Raw genomic sequence first — 18529 nt, 5'->3', positions numbered from 1 at the left:
GGTGCCGGCACTTCCCAGTGAGCCAGTGTGCACCCAAACTGAAAAATACGGTCCAGTGCTCAGATCGAACCCGGGGCCGCAGCTCTGGGCGAGCCATTGTGCACCCGACATCCAAACCAAATTCAACAATCATTAGTGACTTAATAGAATCGTCCCAGACCCACCCGAACACCGCAGCATTACCCAAATGCACCCCCCAGGTTAACATCCTGCTAATGCCTATGATCTAATCCCAAATAGCCTGGATGATCATGGTAGAAGTTTGGTGCATCATAGCTCAGTGTGGGAAGGCTCAGCTTGGATGGACGCCACCTGATCTGCTCTGAAATGAGTGAAACGAGCTTCCATCCCAGGGTGTTCAGGTGTAGCGTCCTGGGCTGATCCCCGCAGTCTGGAACATACCAGAATGACTCACTGCCCACGGGTAAATGAAGGCTCTTATACAGCGATGGCAGGTGATGGGATCTGACTGGGCGTCCAGGATACAGTGGCTCATTTATTTGCCCGGAACATCAGTTATGGACCAGGTTTGGCCCTGCTGGGTTCAGAGACATCTCCTGAATAACCAGCCAACTCCAGGAAGTGATGTCATCAGTAGGGGACTTGCGTCAGTTACACCAGGTCCAGTCCAGGTCGAGAATGACGTACACAATCCACCTACACAGGGGCAGACCGACCCGTCTGTGCCAGTCTGCATTCCAATGACAAATCGGCCATCCAAATAAATACACCTCGGCTCTGACGAGGCCCAGAGTGGGGATACCATCAGATCTCATTCATTTATTCGCCTGGATAAGAGGCCTTTCAGTGTTTGAGTGCTTAGCTGTAACTCAGTGACCTGATCACCAGTTTAATTTTGGAAGCATTACATCCCTAATTGGTGGCCATCTGAAACTGCAACATTAATAAGTGTTACTAATCAATGCTTTTTTTTCATGATGCTTCAAGAACCTCTAGGATTCCATTTAATCTTCCTCTCCTCCAGCCCACCCTGGTCAAGAACTGAAGCTCGGTGTTGCCATGGTGCCGGTGTTTCCGCTCTTCCCCCGGTGCATGATGGGAAAGCTGTACTCCTTCCAGACCATGCCGGGGTGAAGGTGCAGCCAGCACCCCCGAGGAGTGCTTCTTCATCTTGGCTGCCCATGGAAAATGAGACTTAACAGGGGCAGCATGCGGGCAGGGTGGCGCGTTTCACATTTGACCCCTAAATGCAAATCGATGGCATTATCTTTGGGTGAGAATTCCCTTGGTCCATGTCCACAACACGAACTGCGTTTCCACCGCCCTTCGACATCTTCAGATACATTTAACACCAGTATAATTATCGGCGACAAAGCGCCATTAGGTTTGTGTAATATAACGGAGAAAAAACTCTGAATTTCAGGCAGATATTAAATTAAACTAACAAGCCAAGGGATGCCAGCCAGAGGCACTTATAACTACAGCATTGGATAAAATGCTAGATACATCTCCTCAAAGAGCTTCTGCGAGCACAAACAAAAAGGCGCTTATACACCAGCAAGATGTCACGCTTGTGGCTTTTTTTTTTCTTTTCTTTTATAACGCTGCAGTCCTGCAGGATGCTCAGGGCATACGGGGGGGGGGGGGGGGCATCACCGAAGATGAGCTTGAACTCTTTCTGATCTGGGTCCACGAGCACAGGATTAGTGTTAAACACTGACTGAGGTCGCGAGGTGTTGGAGGGAGAGGGAGAGGGGAATCTGAGAAATATGGGCAGGATTAGGATTTGTTGCCATGGCGGAAGGAGAGAAGCCTCATTGGTCAGGCTAAGCCACCTCCCCCTTACAATTTATCCCCTAATCCACTGGCTTTCCAATAGCAGCCAATGCAGAAGTCACACCCCCTGTGCATGCAGAGTGCAGTGTGCAGTGTGCAGAGATGGAAACCCCTTCAGTATCACACCGGGTGACTGCAGTGATAATCAGTAGCGGATGGCGCTTAGCAACATGCTAACAACATGCTAACAGCAGCACTCGTACTCATCCATAGTGAGTAACCCCAACACTTTGCTAATAGTGTATATGCAATTTACCAGAACTAGATATGCGACACAGGGTGCTTTGTTCATCAGTGAATCTAAACTCAAAACTTTACTGTCAAGTGCCGGCTGTTTGAAATAGCAGTTAAATGAGAGTTGGGAATAGCAATTCTGACAAATTAATGTTAGCTAATGGCTGTCCGTGTTCATTAACATTTACACATTCACACAAATTAGCCTGATTTAGCTTTCTGGATGAATGTGGCCCCACCATTGAAGTTAGCCCACTACCAGTAATAATATCTCTAAGAGTATGGGAAGGTTTTCACCGAATTTGGGCCTCAAACACGCCATCCTGTCTAAGTGATGCTAAACATGAGCTTGGTCCTTTCAAACAGCTTAGTGTCATGGTGACATCCTTGCTGACTGCATTCAGCGTTCGGGCTTTTCTTTGATTTTGTTTTTCTTTTCGATCTTCAATAAAACATATTTGCTCGATCAGGGATCGGTTTCACCCGGACGCCTATTAATGTGAGAAGCCTAACAAGCAATAACAGGGATTTACTTACATAAACATTCAACCACGGCTGGAAAATAATGGACATTCATTTTGGAAAATTACTGATCTTCCTACCCAAAGATGGTCACATTCACACTAATCTATAACTTGAAGTTCAACTTCACTAAAGAAAAACCACAATAGGATTCACTAAATTCTTAATTAGCAATCACGCCAGAATGTTCAAACGAATCAATTTCTGAAAATGTTATGCCATTTTAGACTGAATAGAGGGCACCAATATCTGCACCGGTAACATTATCATCCTTCGTACAGAAATCACGAGATTGACAGGGAAAGTTAGCTTTTGCGGTACCACAGTTTCCACACGTAATGAAAACCACTTCACCCTGATTACCTTGTTAGGGTTAAATAAGGTCAGATAAGATGGGATTGATGTCCCAGGTGGGGTGAAGTCAGGTGACAACCATTTCCTTTCCGTTTCCCTGTGTCGATTTCCCAGTTGCTGAGATTAGGCTGCTTTCTGTAAATGTACTCAGATTCTGGTTCCTGAATCCATGTAGTAAACCTTGACTGCAGCCTAATCCAGTGTTTTGAGAGTTTCTCCTCCTGTTGATGCCAAATCTGTCCTTCATTTTTCTTTCTTTTGCTTAACTCCTCTCAACTCCCATCTCCAAATAAAGTCTCTATTCCTCCTTTCATAAGGTCCTGCTCGCTGTCCTGTCCAGACCAGCTCTTACAGACGTCACTGCATGCTTGCGTTTTTGGTAGACACGTGATGTCATTGCATGCAAGCCTTTGCCAGGCTGCACCTTGTTCTACACATGGTCAAACCTTTCCACCGCAACGCATGACATGCCCGTTTCATTGGGGAATGAGTTTGTGCATGTGTGGTATTCTTAAACTAGACCTCCGACTTCAATATGGAAAGCTGATGGGAAAGACAGCCACGGACAGAGTTACAACATGGGAGTGAGGCACGTTTTTGATGCGGTCCCTGACCCGAGGAAGGCCAGCGAGACCTGATCGGAGTATGAAACTTCCAGCGCCCTGACAGCTGAGAGTAGGAGGCGCTCCGCGTTCGGAGAGGTGCTAAGAGGACCTGCACCAAAAGCTGAATTCTGAGCTCATTGTTCATCATCCGATGATATGAGCGGTGATGCAAGCTGTTCTCTTTTTAGATACATACACTTATGACACATTATACATGTATTCAGGAATACCATAGCCACAATGCCTGTCTTTTTATACTCTCTCGGCTAAATGAAGACTGGTTCAGCTTCAGTGACCAGAAAAGCCTGGCGTTAGACCCGTTTCAGTGGGTTCAGTACAGCAATGTTACTGTACAGGACGTATTGCTTAAATGCACATGTCGAGTGCATTTTGGTTGCATTGTGATCTAATTACTGCTGTCCAGCTGCGATACAGCAGGATGCACTCGGCATTGCAGTTCTGCAGTCGTTGGTCGAGTTCTCTCCACATTCCTGTACTTCCTCAGGCTACTTCTCCCACAGCTCAAAGATGTTGTTATAATAGTGTAGGTGCCCCCTGCGATGAACCAGCATCCTGTACAGGGTATACCTCACACAGAGTACTTCCTGGCGTGGGATCCAGGTTGTTTTGCTAACCCGCATTAATTGGAAATTATACAAACGGGTGGATTTTGTCGGCCGCCTTGTGTTCATATGAAGAAATGCAATAAGAGCAAAAGCGTGGTCTTTGGCGCCACCTTGTGGTGTCTTGTTCCTTTTCTCTATGTTTGTCTGAATACGCGAAAGGAATGCTTAATCTGTAAACTCGGAAGCGCCGGAATGTATGAAGAGCAGAGACCTTCTGCTACCTCCATTATATCAAGAGCTGGAGGACACTGACGTGGGATGATGTCACACACAAATCGGTCTTTAAGAAATATTTCCTATGGACTCCTGTTTGTTACATCAAATCATGACATACTTGTATTAGATTAATTCTGTAATTCAGAACGTAACCTTTAAAATCAAGTCAGATAAGTGAAACATACTAATTTAGGTGGACAACACAAACGATTTTATAAATATTCATGTCTTGGTGACGTTGTAATGGGCCACAACACACCCATGTAAAGCACCTTGGAGCAACTCTGTTGTGAAAGGCGCTATATAAAAATAAATTGAATTTAATTAAATTTGGATTTATTCGAAAGTCTAACTCAAATTCACTGTAAGGTTAATCGTATTGGGTGTACCGTTTGAAATGCCGGAGTGCAGACTGCTCTGGGGTACGTTTACGAAAATCACAGTTGTTAACAAAGCGAGCAACTTACACAGGTGGAGCCGAACGCTTCCAGCCACGGAAATTTTGGGAAACGTGCCCCTGAGCCAGAGGCCCAGCTGCATCAACTCAGCTCCGCGTGAGGGGCGGCCAGACTCACAAAGAATACTCTGTGCCTAAAACCAAAATGTCACCTTCACCAGTAGCTTATAAGTTTTTTCATTTTTCCTAGCTCCATTGCTGTTGGTCGTGGCACGTACATGTGTTTGTGTCTATAAGCCTACATATGCGCATCGGTAAAACTGGATCGCATCCTAAGCTAAGGGACCTTGAATCTCATTTTGAATACCGATTATCAAACGACCTTCTTTTAACATCAATAATAGATTAACGCTGTCGCTGTGCTTCTCTTAGATCAGACACGGGCTTCACACATCCGCCTTTCCGTCATGCTGAGTAATTAAGCCCGCTTTGCTCCTCCTCGGTCCTGCAGTCCTTTGCGCGCTTACTTAGTACCGCATAGGCGGACGTCCTCGGAAACGCCGGGAGGCAGCGGTCTTTACCGCTCGGCAGAGCCTCCCTGGGAGGTGCCCATGCCGGTCACCCAGAGAGATCCAGACTGACCCACCAAAACAGGGCTTGCTGGGAATCCTGCTGCTAGACCATGTCCGGTCACACCTTCTTTCCCATGTGCACCATTCCCCATATTAATATCATCAGGATCCGACATTTATATTTAGTTGGAGAAAAATCATTACAATACAGATTTTTAGGCAATTTTTCAATGTGCCTTCTGAAACTTCACTGATTCGATAACACATCTCTAATTACACCTCTTGCTGGTGGAACCTCTTTAAGGTCAAAAATGCCTAAGAAATAGAGACAGACAGGCAGCAGGACGTCTGACCTTACCCAGCTGCCTCGTTTGTACCTTATATTTATATTATTGCTTATCTGTCAGAATTATTTACACCGGTGAAATAAAGAGTGCAAGCCCTAATGCAAACACGTATAATTTTCTAGCTTGGACTAATATTTTCGGGGTGGGGTAGCGGGGCAGTATGAGGATCTATTCATTTCTCGCGCATTTACAAGCGCGTGTGATCGTAACGTACGCAGAATTGCTGGATTCGGTTGCATTTCATTTGCATAAGTGAAAAACCACCAAACAAATATTTTTAATTAGAGGGAGGATTTCAAAGCAATCCCAATCGTTCCCGAAAATCTGTTCGCAAGCGAAAATTCGTCAGTCGAACACGTTAATCCCAGTAATTTTAAAGGCAGTTATGTTGAAGGATTCACGTAAATGTAAGGGTTCGCCAACTGCAGTGGCTCCCAAAATGATCAAAAATAGGCCCACCTCTTACAACTGCGAACCAAATTGCTTTTCACTTATCAATACGGCAGATTTTCATTGCTAATTAGCCTACATATGCTCGCTTATCCATGCTTGGTTTTGCAGCCACAATTCAGCGTTTCCTCAGACTACATTGTCATCATGACAGGCCTACAAGGCCTTATAGGCTACTGCAGCATTCAACCAAGAGAAATATGACAAAACCCAAATTAGCCAAAGAAATTTGTTGAAATGGCTTTTAAGGTTATGTTTGTAAACACTTACTGAGCCAGCTGACACAGGCAGCTGAGGTTAGCTAAAGTCAAACCAGCGGTTAGTAATTGAGTGGAATGCACAGGCCTTCAGAAGAGGGACCTTGCTGCACACACAGGCAGTAACAAAGTAACACTAAAGCCACCAGTTAATGAGTGACAGGTGACTATGCTGCCACCAATGTACTTACTTTTATCTCCTTTTTTAAGTAACTTTTGGGGACCAGGCTGTCGGGCGGCTGATCGGAACGACTGCAGGCTGGTAATTACGAGGAAGCCACAGGTGCAACTAGAGTGCTGTGGAGAGGAATCTAACAACTAATGGCACAAGTGTACTCCTGGCCTTCACTTCCCATCCTTATATGGGAATATAGTATATAGTATAGTTACTATAGAATATGGGAATATAGTACTTAAACTTTTAAAAGCCCCTTCGGGTGCACCTTCCCTGTCAAATGCATCATTAATTGTCATTTTTACACGGGTCAAAAAGCACTTAGTGCAAAGTCCTCTTCCTGACGTGTCATTTAAGTTTTCCGACTTGTGAGCACGTGGAACTGCAGTCGATTTGTACACAACATGACGCCCTATTCAGGTTTATATCACACGCGTTTTGTCCAAGCTACTTCATGAAAAATGAGTCCCGCGCAAGATTGACTCTCATGCAAGCAGCAAAACATGTTTCACCCAAATAAAAAAAAAAAAAAAAGGTTTTTAAATGTTTCAACTGGTTTCAAGAATCAAGTAGTGTATATTGTGTATATATAGGAATCTGCCTTCCTTTAAAGCAAAGCATTCTGGGACATACGCTAATACTAGTATCATACCAAAACTCAGGCAGCTCAATTGCAGGGTTTCTGAAACCCTGATTTTTGAAGACGGCTTGAAGGTTATTTTCATGCATTTCCCGACCCACCCTCATCATTAAAGCCAACAAGTGAGACGGACACCACGTGTTTGACGGCATCGTGTTTAATCCACTGAGAGTGTGCCTCCACACAGCACTGGCATTAAGGAACAGACACAGGTACGAGGCTGGTTTAAAGCGCTGGAAGTTAAGGTAACAGAATCAGGTCCACGTCCACTAGCTGCCGCCCTTCAGCACGGACTGGAGCTCGCCGCTTTCCTTCAGCTCCTGCAAAGCCAATAGGAGAGAGTAAGTATGTATAGTAATCCTCTGAGGATATCGGTTACGTTTCACTATATTTAGCAAATCTAGTGACTCCTTCCTGGTAAAAGCTGCCCCATTTTCAGTCATCAGGTGGTGTTGCATGCTGCTGTCACACCTTTCAGCAAACATTTAACGCCACATAATTGGGGAAAAAAAAAAATCAGACCATTGTTGTGTCAGTATGTGTGAAAACAAATGGGGTTTCACCGCCACCTGGTGGTCAGTCACTGTTAATTCAGGACAAGGCCTGCTAAGGCAGAGTGGAATCTTCAATGAAGTGGAAGTGGGACGCACTCTGACGTCCCAGAAAGTCTGCTGTTTGGAAAAGCGGACGTTTGTGCCCTTCAGATGTTGCCTGCTTGGCTGAAAAGGTGTTGGTGTTGAGGATGATGAATGATCACGCTAAAACTATAGCACTCTCACCTTCATTATGTCCAGTCCACCAATAAGCTCCCCCTTCACATATAGCTGAGGGTACGTGGGCCAATTGGAATAAGTCTTTAGTCCCTGTCTAACCTACAGATGGTAAGAGGGGAAAAAAGCAGAATCAGTACTATAAAAAGCTTGTTTTACCATATTGTATCACAAAGACAGTGGTTTTTAAAATCAAGAAAAACATTGTAACTTTTCTACAAGTTCTTGCCCTTCACTCATTTTAAAATTACTCACTCCTTAAATGGATCATTCATAACATGAAACCTTTAATTATCTTCCTATAATTTACCTTTAATATGAAACCTTAATCTTCACATCATTTCCACTTGAGTTAGGCCACTTTATAAAAGATCTTTTTAGAAAGTTTGATTGACGTTACATGATTTAATTTAGTTTTCGTAATATTTTTACATAAAAGACCTACATTATTTCTTCGTCATAACTGGGACAGAGATGATGAATGTGGGGGATTGGGGGGAGCAGGGGAGTGAATTTGTAGACTTAACAGCGTTCATAAAAGTTGGAATTACAAAAGATCCGGTTAACAGCCAATTATGGCCATTATCTTACGTACACACGATCTGGGTGGCCGATATCATTCAACCTACATTTTGTACTTGCATAAAGTGGCAAGCTTTAAAACTTCTGCACATGTGGACCTGAAGGAGATCATCAGAGACCAGGCAAACTGGAGATGCCCTGATCTCTCCTGGCTTTGGTGCACCAAGGATCATCGTCAGGTTGCTCCTTTACATTTCCTTAAATGCACCCCAAATCGCCGGCCTGTGATATGCTTGCACACACGCCCCTAGCTGCCAGTTACAGTGACCCGAATATTCCGGAAACATCAATTAGCGTAATTACTGACGCTCAGAAAGCAGGCAACTACGCGCACATCTTCAGCTCACCGCTTACCTCCTCGTCGGAGAGTATGTCAAAAGTGTCGAACTCCACACTGCGGAAACCAGACAGACAGACACCAGGTCAAGACAGAAGCTCATGAGTGCTGGCAAAACGGCTCAGAAACAGAGATAAACGTTCTACCACAGTTAAACGTGAGAAGGAGCTGAGTCAGGCCAGCAGCTGAGGAACTTTCAGGAACAATCTTTCCCATACTGGGTTTCCAAGGACACACTTAATAAATCATTCCTGACTCCGATATGGTGGCATCTCCTTGACGGGAGCATCTCACATCCCGGATATCTCACATCCCGGATATCTCACATCCCGGATATCTCACATCCCGGATATCTCACATCCCGTTCAGATGACTTTCGAAAACAGATTTGTTTTTGTTAATATTAACAACAACAAAAAAATCAAAAGTGAAATGCTTGTCCTTACCCCTCGTTGTTCAGGATTTCGAGAATCTGACGGCTGAATCCACATTTGGCCCCCTACGTTTATCACAAAACACACGTAAAGGAGATAAAGCGATTACGCAGAACTTGAAAGCCCCACCTAACTAAGACCTCTTCCACCCGAGTTGTTTTTCCTCAACACAGAATCGCCCGCCGTCTCTCCCCGACATGAAGGCGATACCCTTCAGACACATTTTAACAAGCGCCAAGCTCGGAGCGCCGAACGCGGTCCGGGAGACGATAGCAGGAGGTCTGACGGGCCGGAGGGGGTGGGATCTCATCACCTACACTCCCCTTCCCCGTCATCGTTAAGGACCACCTCAGCTTTTGGAAGAACTCTCTGTTTCCTCCGCATCAGAAACTGAACTGAAAAACAGGAATGCAGCTTCTGCTATGAAGTCCTGCTTTTGGCCTGGTGTTTGTGGCGGGGGGAGAGGTGCATTCCGCGGGCCGCAGCACAGCGCAGTCGACACGCTCGCCCAAACACTGCCCACTTAAAGCGTTTCGGTTTTGCTTTTCCTGTCGTCCTGTTTATCCATCTCACCTCTTTGTTTCCCTTCATGAAGAGCATGACAGGATTCTTGTTGATGAGCGACTTCAACCTGTCCAAGATGGGGGTGGGGGGGGGGGGGGGTTAGCTTCATCACCTGGGGGAGTGTGCGCTCTGGGGTGAGCAGTGTGTCTGTCGACGGTGGGGGGGGGGGGGGGTCAATCTCACTCCCTCTTACCTGTTTTCTAGCGTCCCTGCCTTCTGGAAAGTGTTTGCCAGTTCCCCTGATTCAACAAGCTCCTGTATCAGACACATATACACAACAGACAAATAAAAACAGACCTTAGGGACATGGAGGGAGGGGGGCTGCTAAAGTGTGTGCTTAGGTCGCGTGCCACATAAAAAAAAAAGGTTCCAACTCTCTGCACAGGTGGGCTGCTTGCTTAACGAGTTACTCTATGTGTGTGTAAGGGGGGGGGGGGGAGATTGTGTGGGCAGAGACCCATGGGCTGGATTATCACAATGAGGAGGTGAGAGAAGACCCCCCCAGGCTGATTAGCCCCCGCCACCACCAATGAGGGGGAGGGGGTGTCGTTAGATGGGAGATGCCTCAAGCGATAAAACGGCGAGTTCTGTGATGACGGCACGCACCTTAACGATGTCCAGCCCCCCCACCAAGTCTCCGTTGACGTACACCTGGGGGTACGTGGGCCAGTTGGAGTAGGTCTTCAGGCCCTGCCGCACCTCCTCGTCGGACAGGATGTCGAAGCTGCTGAATTGGATGCTGTGGTCCTTCAGGATCTGCACCATCTGCCGGCTAAAACCTGCCGTCCGGGGGGGGGGGGACAGACACATGCACAATCCTTATCTCACGGTGTGTTCGCATAACAAGACGGTATGATATTATACAACACATCTATAAGTCACCTTAGGCGAAAGTAGCTCAGGGATATATAAAGCAACGTTTAATTGGACTAAGAAAGTGAAAGAGAAGAAAATGATGGGTAATCAGAGAGAAACGGCATTAAAACAACAGCTTTTAAAAATCGCTTTTCTTCAGTGAAAACGGCAACATCGTCCCCCAGCCTCCTGGCACTGCTCCTGAACTAGACCCCGTCGCCTTAAGTAGCATCTGTTATCATAAGCAGACCGCGGCCAGGGATTGGGCAGAGCAGCGGCGACCGCGGCCAGGGATTGGGCAGAGCAGCGGCGGTGGGCGGAGCTCTGGGTAAAAGGCACAATCGTCGACGACAGCGGCGGGAGGAGGAGCTTTGCGTTAAACATCATCACAGCATCACTGGCCGCTTAGGAATCCCTCACGCTACGCCGGGTAGCAACTCTTAACAGTGCTATTGATTACAAGCAACTGTGCCCAATTAAAGATACCGTCCTGCATTCATCTCAGACCCAGAGGGAACCACAGCTTTAATCACTAAGGGAACGTCCCCGAAAAAAAATTATCCAGGCAGACCGATTCAGGCAACTACTCTCCCAAGAAACGTCTGTTACACGCTGCGATAAACTTCACCGCCAATAAAGGTGTTTAAATCACAAACTCTAGACGGGCTATCCCCCCCTTTTCAGCCATCTGTCCGTCCTCCTTCGGCAACGAGCGGAAAAGGGAAGGAAACGGCATCGGCAGGCTTTCCGAGGCGGCGTTCCGATCCGGAACGTCACGCCAGCATTCCGGATCTTTTATTCATGGCGCCCGAGCGCAGGTACGAGCTCGGCACGCCACACCGCAAGGTGAAGCATTAACTTCATGTAGGGCCCTGCAGTGAAACTCCCATTCTCAAACCCCCCCCCCCCCACCCCATGGCGGGTTCATCTGGGAATTCATTATAAAACAGCCAAAGGGTTGCCACTAATGGCTCTTCTGCTGGCAATATATTAACTCGTTTCTGTTATGCCGGGCAAGCGAGCAGTCCAGATGCTTTTTATGGCTGCAGGCAACCTGCACCAGACAAGAAAGATAGAGCGGCTTTATTTGTTTGTTTGTCTGTTTGAGGGTCACGGATGTTACACCAAGGTACAGCCTGGCTTTGAGTCTACCCTAAATCCCCCGCCCCCCAAAGACTAGCACTCATCTTGAAGATGCTCCGCATGACAGTTTATTTATAAAAAAGGCGGCCTGGTTACTAACGTTTTAATCCGCAGATGTTATTTCGCTCCCTCCAGAAAACGTTTGTTCGACCTTTACGTCGGACCTGGTGGTTTTCGTAGGACGCGGCAAACATGTTATCGGGATTCGCGCACAGGAAGGAAGCAGAATCAAATGGCAGGGACAGACTGTACGACTGAGAGCGAGATAATTATTAATTAAAATCGCTAGAGAGTTAGGAACAGTACGACAATCAACAATGACTTCTGCTGTGGACTCCCATGGACTCCTAATAATGTCGGTGTATCTGCTACTATATTCACCTGCTGGTAAAAATTGCCATTTTATCCACATAAATCGACGATCCCTTAACCCAGGGATCAGAGCTGCCATGTTTTTACTTGGCTGTGAAGTGTGATCAGTGTCTCTGTGGTGTCAGCGAGATTAGCACCCTGCTACATGCCCCCAGCCTGCTGCCCCCAGCCCGCTGCCCCCAGCCCGCATGTTTACCACAGCGCGGCTCCTGGGCGGAGCCCTTTATAAACAGCATGCAGGGCGCTGCATTGATTAGCCTGCGCAGGCGCTCATTAAGATCCACTTTGGGGGGGCCCCCTGCACCGGCTGGCTGGGCGGCACTGGACGCCAGCCTCTGGACCTTCTTCGTCAGCTCGGGGGCATGGGCTCCGTCCAGTCTGTCAATCTTCCCGCCGCTCTGAGGGAAACGGCACACAAAAAAATAAAAATAAATAAATAAGTAAAACCGAACAAAAACAATCAATTATTCAGAGGCCCTGGTGCCCAGCGAGCTGCCCCCCAGCCTCTCATCTGATTGGCCGGCTCAGACGGAGGCCGCGGGCTCTCCTGGTGTCTGCAGGTCAGAGCGCCAGCGAGGGAGGGGGCCCCGATTCCCGTGATTCTCTTTTGTACTTGCCGGCCGACGCCAATCTGACAACCGTCAGCTGACGTTGTCACAGTGTGACTCACCAGCTAATACAAACAGAGCCGGCTAAAGGGTGTCTACGACGCGTTAGCTGAACAGCGGACCAAGACGTCTGCTAAAAACACTGGCAGATTGTATTTACATGTACATTTATTTTTATTCGGCTGGCGTTCGTTGAGAGCGACATCCAAGTGAGGGAAACGGCACATTTCAAACACCGGTGCCGTTGGGGAGCTGACGAGGCATAAGTGCAGTTAAGCTGAGCTTCCAGTGAATGCCCAGGTAACAAGAGCGAGCGCCGGGTGGATTTTTCAAATCGCTTAAATAAATAAATAAATAAAACGCTAATGTTTACAGTCCGCTGTAACAGAGCCCGCCATGCGTAACAGGGGTCTTGGGGAGTGCAGGCCGGTCAGCTTACCTTAAAGAAGAGAAAGGTAGGTACTGAGGAGATCTCGTACTTCTCAGACACCTCCGGCACGGCCTCGGCCTCCAGCTGGAAGGAGACAAGGCCCGAACAAGCGTTTGGTGCTCCTCCCTCCCACACTGCCGAAAGCAGCCGCTGCATTTAAACATGAGCTGTTGTGTTCCGGCTGCTGAGAACATTATTCGTTTTGCCATCAGGCACGCCTTCCAGAGCGAGCCAAGCGAGCGAGGGAGAGAGAGGGGCCACGCTACTCTGAAATTCCTAACCGGCCTATGAGAGCGAAACAAATCCGCCCCAGTCTGCGACGGCTACTTCTTTGGTTCTCCCGTTTGCGTCCCGGGAGAATGAATTAGAGGAACAACTGACAGAACCCTTATGTATCCCACCGTTATGTTATTTCGAACATCTAAAAGAAAGGCAACAGGAGAAAATATATTAACCTGTATCACTCCTATAAAATTAAATACTTACAATTCTTCCATATTTAGATCTATATTAATCTATAGTAGTAAATGTATTAGACACACAAGGTGACAACAGATTGTAGTGAAAACAATTCAGAGTAATGGAAGTAATTCAGAGTAATGGAAGTATGCATACATTGGCTAAAAGCTTTCTTAAAAACACCAAAACATCATCCGACGACAGCACAACCCGCTCCTGACTGTAGGAAAGTGCAGAGGGGAGCGTCAGTTGTGTGTCACACAGGGTTCGCGGGTCATTTCGTGACAAGTGCCGCGAAACGCTTCCAGGCGCTTTGGGATAGGGTGGGGGCGGCATTTTTTGATGCACTACTGACCCAGTAAATTTTCCAATTGTATTTAGCCACCAGATATTGAAATCCATAAATCACTGACCCCGGTTAGGTCCTGATTACAGCACTTATGTTCTGCCTCAAGCAAGGCAGGCCGCCATCACCTCCGACGGCATCCATCAGTCACACGATCCTAGAGGACACGCGCTAGTGCACGTGTGTGTGTGTGTGTGTGTGTGTGTGTGTGTGTGTGTTTGCCTCTACAGTGAAGGCTTCTGAGAAACAGCTACAAACTGATGCTTAAATCTCATTAATGTTTACTGTGATCCTATAGCCCACAAGCAACACGGGAAGACCACTGCAGCGTGCAAATATGCACAAACACACACACACACATGCACGCTCACACGCACACCATGGGGGGGAGGGGCGTCAACGGCAATGAGCATGGTTTCCAATTCAGAGAAGCAATGCCCTGGGGGACACAATAACAGGGAAGGTTCACTGTGTATATAAACACGGCTTTTTGCCCTGCGAGGGGGGGGGAAACGCCGCAGAAATGGCTGAAGGGTGGGGAGCCAAGACACCCACCTCTCAACAGCACATCCTATCACCTCTGCTCTCTACCCACCCCCCGCCTCACCCTGCCCCGCGGCCCCTGCTGATCTCTGATCAGTGCTCAGCTCATCAGCGGCGCAGACATAAACTTAAGGCAACACCTACTGTAGCTCCCCTCCGCCACGCCCCACCCCCCCGGGCTACGCACGCTCTCATTCTGACACGCTGTAAATTCAGTCATTTTAAAAACGATTTAGCGGCTGATGCAGCCCCTCTATTTCGGCTGTGCTATTTTTATAATGGTATATAGCCTCCCGCCAGGCGTTTCATACGTCTAAAGTAGGCAAATCTATAATAAATAGTCATGACGACGGATCAGCTTCACTCACAATTAGTACCTGAAGCAGCTATTAAGAGTGACTGATTGTCAGTACTGTCGGCGAATGATCCGCATTCATTTTGTCACTACTGCTGGGTGATTGGACGCCGAGGTGGGCAGGGCTCTGAGGAAGCCCCGCCCAGGTAGGCTGTACCAGGCCACCACGTCCTCTGAGGCCACAAAAAACGGCTCAGAGTTTTGACCGAAGTCAAAGTAATTCAAGGGTAGGGGGGGGGGGTGGGGGGGTCCTGCCAGGGTGGGAGATGGAGAGTGAAAAATCTATTAAAATCGGGGTGGGGGGTGGTGGTGTAATTTAAAGCAAACCTTGCAGAAATAACAGAGATCAATCAGCACTGGCCGCGTTAGCGACAGAACACCTTGGAGTATGAGCTCACTTTTCTCTGTCATCAGAGCGGTTTCGGGCCAAAAACGGGACCTATTTCTGATTCCTGGGCAGAATTAGCCCAGGCAGTCCTGCTAAAGGGTTCTATAATTTAGTATAATTTGTCTGGGTGTTAATCGTTCCTCTACGTAAATTGCCGCTTTCCAGAAACAGGGTATCTTAACTCAGTTTGCGTTGCCTAATGCTGTATTAATTTCACGCTCTTTAAACCCTCGCAGGCTTTTAACAAAGATTAAAACGGTATAAACTTCAGTTGTATCAAGGGCACGGCCGTGCAGCCTTCTTGAAGTGCTCATGCCGGCTGGAAGTCCAGTGGAGCGCGGCAGAAATCCAGCGGCGGCGACGCACCTTGACGAATGTGACTTGCGGATGCTCCTTGGCCAGCTCCTCCAAAACGCCGCTCATCTGCTCGCACTGTGGGGCCCATGGCGCGGAGAAGTGGACCACGGAGAGCGAGCTGGGGAGGGGAGAAGGGGGTCAACGTCACCTCGCGGAAAGTGAGGGGCGCCCAGCTGGTGACTCAAACCGCGCGGAAAGAAACGGCTCAAAACCGCAGGATGTCGGGCCCTGCCGTCTTGCCTCCGGTAGCCGAGCCTTTTATAAGTTACATCCATCTGGACGCCTGGATGCTTTTCTGGACGGAATTCAGGTTAATTACCTGGTGCAAGGTCACTAAGCAGGATCCCTGCTGGGGTCCAGCAGCCTGCAAGTTACGGCAAGGACTACATCCGCTGAACTGGCTTCACGTCTCTGCACAAACGGTACTAGACCTGGACACCAAACTCATGGAGGCACGGGAGTGCGGTTACCCAGTAAAAACGCCACAACTCATTTTCAACAAAACCATGCGCTCAGCAGCCAATCTTGCAAGATGCCACCGGCAATTCAAAGGAATATTAGAGCTAATAAACCAGTTATATTTAGTATGCGTCATATTTGACAGCCGTAAGTTAGACAGAGGGACTTCTCTCATAAGAACAAACCAGCGATCGCACTGCGGTGTAAGAAAGGAGGCTGAGACTGTCTCAGTGGCTCAATCAAAAAAAAATCCAACTATCTAATCTATTTATCTAGCAACCCTTTCAAACTGCACCCTTTGCTAAGCTAAAAAGATTTTTGCCCTAACATATACAAGACACACGGTGTGACGGGCTCACAATGATGCAGATCCAGAAAGATGTCAACACCACAAACTAAACACACATCGATGGAGTCTAAGCAAATCAGCCAATGCCACTTTGCTTTCATGTCGACCCTTCAAAACCATGTGAAAGTGGTTAATGAGCACAAAGAGCCATTTTAATGTACGACAGTAACAAGTTCTCAGACGTTTTTCTAAATAATTCACACCTGCCACTCACACGAGGCGTGTGAACAAAACGTGTAACTACTGTTCCTTTGAATAATGTAACTGTCTGTCCTCCCCCTTTGAGCACAAAGAAAGCCATCTAAAAAGGTCCGATGCATGAGGACAGTGGACGTACGGTGTGAAAATATAGGTAAAAGCCCCGCTGCTGGTCCGAGGGACAAGCAGCAAATTGGCTGTTACAATGGTCAGCAAATACAAGATAATAAAACATTAACTAGATATAAAAATACTAAATAAAAAAAATCCACAACACATTGAAGTAGCCATTAAAGTTAAGCCATGCCATTTTTTTACTACTGAATTGTGTGTGCCAACATAGTACTGGCTATGGAAAATGCTCCGAAAGTTAACAATACAATAACAATACACACATTACAATAAAAAAACAGGCAATATCGCGTGCTTTACAGTACTTCGGTAATTCAATTCGGTAATTACGGACCATTTACTTAGAATTTCATGCTCTATATGTTCAGGCTGAAAAGTACTGCATCATAAGATAAATTTCCCACCTTAAAAATTAAGCACCAATAGCAAATTTCTTCCATTTATATTTTAAAACAGCCAGTCAATTTGTCGTTAGTTTTCAGTCTTTGGTCTCTTAAAGGAAATGTGATTTGACTAATTGAATGACATGGCATTACAAGTCGCTCCTTAAATGATGTCAGTTACAATCCTTGTCTCCGGAAAAAGGCAGACGAGTCCCTGGCCGGCCTACAGTCTAAGAATGCAGACCAAAAGAACGACAGGAATTTCCTTTAGTGATATCACTTTAGATATTCATGAGTACTGAGAGATGTAACAGAAACTAAAGATATGTGTTGAGAGATTTTATGAATAAGTAATAAGGAAAATATCCATCCTTCAGATTGACCCTCATACACCGCAAACACCAAATGCCTTGAAATGGCCTGTGGCCCATGAATTCCGGGAAAAAGTAAAACCTTAAAATGCAGCCAACGATCGTGTGAGTTAATCAGTCATCACCTGAAAGACAACATATTTTGAGACCTTATTCAGGCAAATTTAAACGAAATCACACAAATACGCTCGTTAGCCAAATAGCTGTCTCTCAAGGAGCAACTTAAGGGCTAAAAGCTTTGGCATACACCTACAACGTTCAATACTACCCTAACAAACGGTCGTTTTCAATAGATTAATTTAGAAACTCTTCCCCGGTGATGTTACTAGGGCGAAAATACCTGCCAGCTCTGTTTAAAAGGTCCTCAAACTGCTGCCGAGACGAAGCTTCTACAACATTCGCCATGCTTCCAGACATAAGTAAAGGATCACCGAGCGTTTGCGTCGCTCTGCGAAAAAAGAACTAGGCATTACTATCTGCACTAAAACGAGACGCAGTAAATGCGCTGAACCCGGCTCAGTTTGACCGGTGAATCTAATATTACTCAAGAGGAGCGTTAAGACAAGATAATTAATCAAGGAATGAATTTTCGTGTTGTTCAGAATTCTCTAAATATACATTAAACTTTAAGTGGTCGATGTATAGATATACAGATGGATAATATATGTTTGTTATGTTTTATTATTTGAATAATTGTAAATTCACGCATATGGTTTTCTAATAAACGTGGAATGCATGTAACTAATAACAAACCTTTTTATGATGGAGGTATTTTTCTCCAAATGACTTTGTACACACCTTTCTCCAGAAGTGAGTACTGAAGAGAGGCGGAGGTTTAGACCTCACAAAGATGGCTGACTGTGACGTACGGGTAGCTGGCTGCTCAGCGCACGATTTCATTG

The 18529-nt window shown here is 46.6% G+C and overlaps 1 protein-coding gene across 1 annotated transcript; it reads right to left on the bottom strand.

Annotated features, from left to right (window-relative positions):
* Positions 1-7333: 7333 nt before the first annotated feature.
* On the bottom strand, positions 7334-18512 carry glrx3 (glutaredoxin 3). The gene is made up of 12 exons (XM_072703446.1): positions 18381-18512; positions 17968-18075; positions 15745-15853; positions 13297-13371; positions 12446-12647; positions 10486-10658; positions 10073-10134; positions 9889-9946; positions 9328-9380; positions 8899-8938; positions 7972-8064; positions 7334-7512 (listed from the first exon to the last, which is right to left on the bottom strand). The coding sequence occupies exons 2-12, from the start codon at positions 18042-18044 to the stop codon at positions 7462-7464; spliced, it is 993 nt and encodes a 330-aa protein (XP_072559547.1). The 5' UTR covers positions 18045-18075; positions 18381-18512; the 3' UTR covers positions 7334-7461.
* Positions 18513-18529: the final 17 nt, after the last annotated feature.

The sequence above is a fragment of the Paramormyrops kingsleyae genome, chromosome 20 (genome assembly GCF_048594095.1).
Source record: "Paramormyrops kingsleyae isolate MSU_618 chromosome 20, PKINGS_0.4, whole genome shotgun sequence".
Classification (NCBI taxonomy): domain Eukaryota; kingdom Metazoa; phylum Chordata; class Actinopteri; order Osteoglossiformes; family Mormyridae; genus Paramormyrops; species Paramormyrops kingsleyae.
This window is presented reverse-complemented; position numbering and strand designations above follow the sequence as displayed.

Excerpts from the sequence above, each read along its gene's own strand:
- glrx3 (XM_072703446.1), bottom strand. The coding sequence starts at position 18,044 with ATGTCTGGAAGCATGGCGAATGTTGTAGAAGCTTCGTCTCGGCAGCAG. Across the intron at positions 15,854-17,967 it reads CTTTTAAACAGAGCTGGCAG|CTCGCTCTCCGTGGTCCACT; the intron begins GTATTTTCGCCC and ends TCCCCTCCCCAG. Across the intron at positions 8,939-9,327 it reads GAAATCCTGAACAACGAGGG|TGTGGAGTTCGACACTTTTG; the intron begins GTAAGGACAAGC and ends TGGTTTCCGCAG.